General features: G+C 47.0%; 1 protein-coding gene across 1 annotated transcript in view; it reads left to right on the top strand.

The window, feature by feature from the left end:
- GLI2 (GLI family zinc finger 2) overlaps positions 1-8876 on the top strand; it is a 126903-nt gene that overhangs the window by 109199 nt on the left and 8828 nt on the right. Inside the window, exons 8-13 of the mRNA XM_018558090.1 lie at positions 1-75; positions 996-1099; positions 1263-1347; positions 2102-2251; positions 3871-4035; positions 7554-7814. The exon at positions 1-75 is cut by the window's left edge and continues 1 nt beyond it. Of these exons, the coding sequence (XP_018413592.1) occupies positions 1-75; positions 996-1099; positions 1263-1347; positions 2102-2251; positions 3871-4035; positions 7554-7814 (840 nt within the window). The remainder of the gene's footprint in view (positions 76-995; positions 1100-1262; positions 1348-2101; positions 2252-3870; positions 4036-7553; positions 7815-8876) is intronic.

Genomic DNA, 8876 nt, shown 5'->3' with positions numbered 1-8876 from the left:
AATCAAGTCATCCACAAACGCAGCAAAGTGAAGACGGAGGATGAGGGACTCATCAGAGACTCCCCCAGCCCCCCGGTAAGTGTCATATCTCATCCAGCCTAAGCCCCGCCCCCCCGGGACTGGTAAAGGATATCTTATCCCAAGAACAGAAATATAACATATTGCCGCTCCCCTGACCTTAGATGTGGTGGCTGCATTCATTTTCTTTTGTCACCCTAAGACAGGAAGTGTATTACTGGCGGGAACAGCAGCTAAAAATAAAAGGACAAAAAGCCTGAAAACTAACGCAGCCGCCACATATCAGGAGCTGCAATATATTAAATCTGATGTTAAACCTCTATTTGCAAGCAGACCGCCCCCTAGGTAACGCCCACATGTGATGCTGAGACTCCATGATTGACAGAACTGAAATCCAATGAATGAAAGGGGTGGGGCCAGGGACAGACAGGCTGGGGAGGAAAGAGCTAGTTGAAGCTGGAAGTCCATCAGCCAGGCAATGAGTTGGGCTCTATCTGTGCTGCAGCTTCTAATGTACATTGTGAGAAGCTCCCAGTGTGCAGTGACATCAGAGGAAGAGGGGAGGAGTCGGCACAACTGTGCAAGACTGAAGGGGAGGACGGAGGTCAGATAGAAGACTGAAGGGAAGGCCGGAGGTCACATAGAAGACTGAAGGGGAGGACGGAGGTCAGATAGAAGAGTGAAGGGGAGGACGGAGGTCAGATATAAGACTGAAGGGAAGGACGGAGGTCAGGTAGAAGACTGAAGGGGAGGACGGAGGTCAGATAGAAGAGTGAAGGGGAGGACGAAGGTCAGATATAAGACTGAAGGGAAGGACGGAGGTCAGATATAAGACTGAAGGGAAGGACGGAGGTCAGATAGAAGACTGAAGGAGGTTTCCTATCTCATTGCTGACCTCTACATCCCCCCAGTGTCCCCCAATGTGAGGCGCTATGTGCCCCCCCCCTGCATCTGACTGTTTCCCTTCTTCCTGGCAGGACCACCTGACGGATCTGAAAGAAGAGCTGGACAGAGAGGAGTGTAAGCAGGAAGCGGAGGTCATCTACGAGACGAACTGTCACTGGGACAGCTGCAGCAAGGAGTCCTTCTGAAAATCATGCGTCATGCTGATCCCCCGGCTTCATCGGCTTCATCACACCAGGGGCAAGTACGGGAATCTGGAGCTTCAGAGATTCAAATTTGCGAAGCCAGGCAACAGGCATTTTCAGACAGAGCTCAGCCTCGGTGTTTGTCTCGGCTCTCAGGGGAAACTATTGTGAATCTTCCTTAAAAATACGTCATTTCGATGACTTTTACTCCAGCGCATCCTTGCTGTTCCATATTCCAACAGTCATGCTTCATATTCCGATGTGTAGGTCTGCCCTCTAGTGGCTGCCTGTGTAGCAAGCCGTACAGTCAGCATTTCTGTTAAACGACTGTTAAAAGAGGATTCATTGGCCAGATTTTGGGCCGCACACTGCCCATTCAGCATTGCGGTCATCGCAAGCCCGCCCCTCAGCCTGCCCCTGAGTGTATATATATATATACACACACGCTTATTTATTTATTTATTTATGTGGCGACCGACAATTTTACGCAGCACTTTACATACTGTACATTCACATCATGTACAGTCATGGCCAAAAATATTGCCCCCTGTGCTTTTCTGTCAGATAACGCCGCACTTCGCGGAGAAATTTGCTGCCATGACGAATGTTTCGGGCGTTCTCGTGTTTATTTCTTTTGTTTGTATCGGTGACACAAAAAAGTGGAGACAAAAAAAAAAAAAAAGCCGACCCTGACACATTCCACGCCAAACTCCAAAAATGGACTGGACAAAATTATCGGCAACCTCAATTAATATTTCGTAGCACAGCCCTGTACCGCATACCGCATACCGCATACAAACAAAAGAAATAAACACGAGGACGCCGATACATTCGTCATTGCAACAATTTCCTGCGCGAAGCTCTGCGTTATCTGAGAGACATGCAGGGGTGCCAATATTTTTGGCCACGACTGTATATAATGTATATATTACATTATCTCTATTATATATGAATTGGTTGGGCTGATGGATTTCCTCTGTCCTCTCTCTCCGCAGCACATCAATAATGAGCACATCCACGGGGAGAAGAAGGAGTTTGTGTGTCGCTGGCAGGACTGCACCCGGGAACAGAAACCGTTTAAAGCGCAGTACATGCTGGTGGTTCACATGAGGCGCCACACTGGGGAAAAGCCGCATAAATGCACAGTAAGCCGCTCACAGCGCCGATCTGCTGGCATCAGCAAGAGCGCGAATCGGTCCCATCAATAGCCGCTGACACCCCCTCCCCCAGGGCGCCGCTAACCGCTCCGCTCTCTGTTCCTCCGTTGGCCCTTTAGGGAGATACCATCAGCTCGTTGGGCCTCACGTTCCTGCTCGCGGAGCAGCTGTTGGCGGCTGCAGAAGCTGGAGATGGGCAAAGCCTTGCCGGGGGGAAATCTAACCAAATTTTCTGAGATCCAGAAGTTGGAATATATTTATATTAGCTTTGGGAATTTGTCGGCCCCCCAAACTGGATGCTTCTGCTGTCATCATAACGCTGACCTGCTGGGGAATTGCAGACACTGCTAGTTTACTAACCTAACCGGTGATGGGAAAACCTTGCTGCACCGGGATGGCAGAATAAGTGTATGGCCCATCAAGTCTCCCCTTTTTTGATGTTTGTAGTTTTGGGGGGTTTTCTTAACCTTTTTATCTAGATCTGTGTTTGTCACAAGCATGTTATACGTCACTTATTGTTGGCTGACTCATTACCTCTGCTGGAAGTCTGTTCCAACATCAACTACTCTTTCCAGCAGGAGGAAGGAGGTCCTGATTCCTCTATATAGATCTTTATTATCACTAGAGGGATCCCCAGCAGGAGGAAGGAGGTCCTGATCCCTCTATATAGATCTTTATTATCACTAGAGGGGTCCCCAGCAGGAGGAAGCAGGTCCTCCTGATTCCTCTATATAGATCTTTATTATCACTAGAGGGATCTCCAGCAGGAGGAAGGAGGTCCTGATCCCTCTATATAGATCTTTATTATCACTAGAGGGATCCCCAGCAGGAAGAAGGAGTTCCTGATTCCTCCATATAGATCTTTAGAAACCATGGGGCCCCGTACAGCCTACCTGACACCCAACACCCCTCTCCCTCCCCTGCTATGGAAAATAGTTCTTGCTCCTCCAGCAGCCTGCTCTGTCTGGGCACCAAACAAGCCGCTACTCCTGTCCCAACCAATCACAGCACATCTTCATCCATCCACCAATCAGCCGCCACTTCACTGCCTACAAGGGCATGTAGCTCCTGTTGGAATGAATCTAGGCAGCCCGGCCCCCCTACTGACCCGATGGGGCCTGGGCCCAGAATAGAAGTACTGCCTGAGGATCAGAGGCCTATTGGAGGCCATATACTAGATACCTACATGTCATTCTGATCCAATAACATCAGTACTTTGAGTCACAGACCCATAACTAGTTCTGATTTTCTTTCTTTGCATGCTATTTCTGGATTGTTGTCTCAGGAAATACTGAAGCAACAGACAGCCAGGCAACTATTCATTTTCTGAAGGAGGTCAACCCCCTATTTTTTTCAGGTTGGGTTCTTTTTAAGTAAACTGTCGTACACACCAAAGGAGCCTAAAAATCCATCCTAGGTATCCGTAAAGTCACACAGCGGGGTTGGAAATGGCAGGGGACACAGAGGAGACCAAAAATACTTTGATATATGAGAAGTCATGAGGCCCTCTGGATTTTTTTATGGTCATCTTTTAAATAGAGATTATGTGATTAAACAATCATTGAGGATTTGAATGATTGCTGATTGCTCTGCCCTTCTTTTCACAGTTTGAAGGCTGCTTCAAGGCTTATTCCAGGCTGGAGAACCTCAAAACACATTTGCGCTCCCACACAGGCGAGAAACCTTACGTGTGTGAACACGAGGGCTGCAACAAGGCCTTCTCCAACGCCTCCGACCGCGCGAAGCACCAGAACAGGACGCACTCCAATGAGGTGAGGCACTATGGGGAAAAATTGCATCGTTCCTCTGTCTTGGGGAAGAACTCAGCGCACTGTCACTAATATTCCTTCTCAAGCCCAATTCCAGCCAAAACTTTCTATTATGTTAGGGAGAGAGTAGTTGTGATAAAGGGTTTGATATTCTGCTTAACCTTTCAGATAGCTGGGTTCGGTACAATAATTCAGTGACAAGAAGTATAATAATAAAAGAAATTCACTTCGCTTGAGATAAAGATATATCACAGATGATAAACTAGATAAATACATCATCATTCCTGTCCAGGGAATTCCTCAACTTCTGATTAGAACTACCTGGAAAGCAACAATCTTCTGGTTTCAGGCACGTATGATAGAGCCCTGGATCAAGTCAACTGGTCTTTGTCTTCCATCCATACATACAGCTTTCTTGAGGGGCCTCCTTGTGTCCCCCTAAGAACTAGTTACAACTTTCTTATTGAGGGGCCTCCTTGTGTCCCGCTAAGAACTAGTTACAACTTTCTTATTGAGGGGCCTCCTTGTGTCCCGCTAAGAACTAATTACAACTACAACTTTCTTATTGAGGGGCCTCCTTGTGTCCCCCTAAGAACTAGTTACAACTACAACTTTCTTATGGAAGGGCCTCCTTGTGTCCCGCTAAGAACTAGTTACAACTACAACTTTCTTATTGAGGGGCCTCCTTGTGTCCCACTAAGAACTGGTTACAATTAGTTTTACCAAATATCAGTTCAAGCAGGACAAAGGACCATATGCTTTATGGTAGCTTATGTAGGTTAAAAGAGAATTATGAGGTGAGTGATTTTCACTCAGCCTCATAATCTGAGCTGACCTGTGACAATGAGACTGTCACAGATCGGCTCAGTAGATCGGGAAGTGAGCGAACACATACCGGCTCTCGCTCACTTCTCGATCCTGTGCCGGCAGAGAGCCGTGACAGGGGGGGACTGTATTCCCCCCTTCCCTGTCCGATCCCCCAGCGCTGACTGGCAGAACGGACGGGGGAGGGGGCGGGTACAGCTGGCTCTGCCTCTAGATAGGCAGAGCCAGCTGTCACTCACGCAGCTGGGTGGATCCAGACATAATTGTCGGGGATCCGTTCTGGCTGCGGCGACTCAGTATATATACTGAGCTTAGGGTGACGGGAGGACGCTAGTTTGTGTCCTCCCGTTACCCTTAGGAGAACTATGGGGAAAAGCCCTGACCCCATAGTTCTCCTTTAAGTTCACAGCTAACATTTATAGGATGGAAAATTATGGTACGATCTCTCAGATGGGGGTCATTGAAAAGAAAAAAAGAGTGAGGATGAGTTATTCCCAGTGTTTTAATTGCTGTTCGGTCTTGGTGACAACTACCCCTCCTATTTCTCAACATAGACATGGTTTGACCAGTTTGGTGTGGAGGAAGTGGCCTTCACAGAGCCCTGACCTCAGCACTACTGAACACCTTTGAGATAAACTGGAATGCGAGCCAGGTCTTTTCCTCCAGCATCAATACATAACCTCATAATGGGGCACACATTCCCACATGCACCCTCCAAAATATTGCGGATTCTTCCCAGAAGAATGAAGGCTGTTATAGCCACAAAGGGAGGCCAACTCTATATTAATGACCATGTGGGGAGAGGGGCACCTCCATATTAATGGCCATGGTTTTAGAATGAGATGTCCAACAAGCTTACATAGGTGTGAGGGTCTGGTGTCCACCATCTTTTGGCCATGTATTGTAACTCCCATACCACTGTATTGAGGACATGGGCACTGGAGAGAGGGCACCACAGAAAGAAGACGAACAGTTGGAGGAAGAAAGTTTGATTTGGATTGGTGGCTGTAGATCAAGAATTCTTTGAGTGAGACATAATATTAATACCTGCTGCAGCTCGGAGTCAGAATTAGAGCAGAGATTTTAAGTTAGCTGGTTCTGCTGACGGAGAGGTTTTGCACCCCTCAGCGGATCAGACAGAAAAGCTTGCAGAATAAAGTTAGTTGTCGTACAATTTATCTTGCGGCAGTGCCAAACCACACCAGCTCCACGCCTGTCTGTGAGGTTTTTTTGTGTCCCTGAAAGCAACAGCAGATGTTCGACTCTCCCCTCTTGTTCCGGGGGAAGTTCTGGGATTTTTGTCAGCTGCCAAATAGGTGCGGGCCATAAAAGTCAAACGGTCCAGCCGGGCTGAGGGGAGGAAATGAAAGTCACCTGCAGTGGAGAAGCTTAAATCTTCTTTTATGTTCTCCACGTGGGCCCTGCGGGCTTCCCGGCGTCCTCCAGGTGTCGGAGAGAGAAAGCCCCATGTCGTTTTATTGTTTCGCTGGACAAATTTGGTCTCGGGTTGTGTTAGTTAATAGGGCCGTGATGGAGAGCAATGCAGACGGCGACACGCGGAGTCCATCAAGACAGCAAAATGGCTCGGGTTGCTCAGTACCTCTCCCCCCGGGATCAGGAAAAAGAGATAGATATTAAATTCTAAAAAATAAATAGTGGAAACATTTTAGATTAGTATCAATTTTGAGGTTCATTTAATAAAACACATTTCGAAACAAAGCAGGCTTCCTGTCCTGCACCGGCTTGCTACTCGGTACATTAAGCTTTTAATGCCGAGAGCATGGCATGGTGGATTTTGGTGTTGAGTCTATTTAAAGGAGAACTATGAGGGGGAGGGGGAGGGGGGCAGCTTTTCACTCACCTCATAGTTCTAGCCGACCTGTGACAATGAAACTGTCACAGGTCGGCTCAGTAGATCGCGAAGTGAGCGAACACATACCGGCGTTCCCTCACTCCTCGATCTTGTCACGGCCCAGAGCCGTGACAGGGGAGGGGCTGGATTCCCCCCTCCCCGCTCCGATCCTCCAGCGCTGACTGGCAGAACGGACGGGGGAGGGGGCGGGTACAGCTGGCTCTGCCTCTAGATAGGCAGAGCCAGCTGTCACTCACGCAGCTGGGCGGATCCAGACATAATTGTCGGGATACGTTTCAGCTGCGGCGTCTCAGTATACCGGGAGCTGTAGCTCGCGATATACTGAGCTTAGGGTGACGGGAGGACGGTAGTTTGTGTCCTCCCATTACCCTAAGGAGAACAATGGGAAAAAGCCCTAACCCCATAGTTCTCCTTTAAAGTAGTGAATGTGACTTCCACCAAACATTCACTGGAATTGAATCAATCGCTCTCATTTACCAAAACAAAGACAAAATCACCTGCAGTGAATGTTTGGTGAAATCTTCTTTTATACCTTTGCTCGGAAAAAGTATTCCCCTTTGGAAGATTTCCTCTTTGTCCCCTTTGGAAGATTTCCTCTTTGTCCCCTTTGGAAGATTTCCTCTTTGTCCCCTTTGGAAGATTTCCTCTTTGTCCCTGTTCTGGTGACAACTTATACATTTGTATTTTCCCATAGACAATGATCACCATGGCAAATAATTTGACCATATTTAAAAATGAATCACCAATTTGTTCCTAAACATTGTTATTTTCAATCAGCTAAAGACATTTTTTCATTGACAAATCTGCTTTTATTTCCCCCTAGAAACCATATATTTGTAAGATTCCCGGATGCACAAAGCGGTACACAGACCCCAGCTCCCTGAGGAAGCATGTGAAGACCGTCCATGGGCCCGAGGCCCACGTTACAAAAAAACAGCGCAACGACTACCTCCCAAAACCACGGGAGAACGGGGACAGCGAGGGCAGTAACAGGCTGCCCACGGAGCACACGGAGACAAACAATGCCCCCAGGGGCCGGGAGGTCTCCTTCCAGACCAGGACCATCAAGACTGAGGACAGCATGGTACATAGCTCAGCTTTGTTCATGTCATAATGCTTTTTTGTTTAGCAAGTCCACTGGCCTGGGACATGTAGGTTCGGGGTTGTGTTTTCATTGGCTGCATGCTTCTTCTAGCTCAGTGCTGTGGACAGGATAACTGCCCCGGAGTATGTACATTCATTGGCCAGACGGCAATGGGACCTTACAGTATATTAGTATCCTAACAAATTCAATTGAAAGTGTATGTCTGGTGGCAAACACAGAGGGAGTACATCTCTACCATGCATGCTCATTTCCTACATAATTTGTCTTTTTAAAAACACAAAGAACAGAAAAATACCTGTTATTCTGTCAGAAATCCAGCGAGCCCCGAACTATTGTACTATAGAGCTTCTATATATGTTGAGTACAACTTTATTGCAAAAGCATTCTTTGGATGTGGTGTGATGTTGCTCTATATATTATCAATTATTGTATCTGGTGTATAAACCAGCGGCTGTGGATGGACGGTTGTATAAATGGCTCTATATTTAGGATGTATCCGGTCTATAAATGGGGGCTCTGGGTGGACAGTTGTATAAATGACTCTATATTTAGGATGTATGTGGTCCATAAAATGGCTGCTCTGGATGGACAGTTGGATGAATGGCTCTATATTTAGGATGTATCCGGTCTATAAATGGCAGCTCTGGATGGACAGTTGGATAAATGGCTCTATATTTAGGATGGATCCGGTCTATAAATGGCGTCTCTGGATGGACAGTTGGATAAATGGCTCTATATTTAGGATGTATCTGGTCCATAAAATGCCGGCTCTGGATGGACAGTTGGATAAATGGCTCTATATTTAGGATGTATGCGGTCTATAAATGGCGGATCTGGATGGACAGTTGGATAAATGGCTTTATATTTAGGATGTATCTGGGTCAATAAACCAATGGCTCTGGATGGACAGCTAGCCACAGAGCTACAATGAAATGATTTGCATATCTCCGCCCATAATGTTACACATGAACTAAACTTGCTCCATCTCTGTAGTTGTGAGGAAGTGATGTCACCAGAATATGTCACATATATATATATATA

The sequence above is a fragment of the Nanorana parkeri genome, unplaced genomic scaffold, assembly GCF_000935625.1.
Source record: "Nanorana parkeri isolate BGI_ZX_2015 unplaced genomic scaffold, ASM93562v1 scaffold320, whole genome shotgun sequence".
Lineage (NCBI taxonomy): Eukaryota > Metazoa > Chordata > Amphibia > Anura > Dicroglossidae > Nanorana > Nanorana parkeri.
The sequence above is the reverse complement of the archived record's forward strand: the minus strand, read 5'-3'. Positions and strand labels throughout refer to the sequence as shown.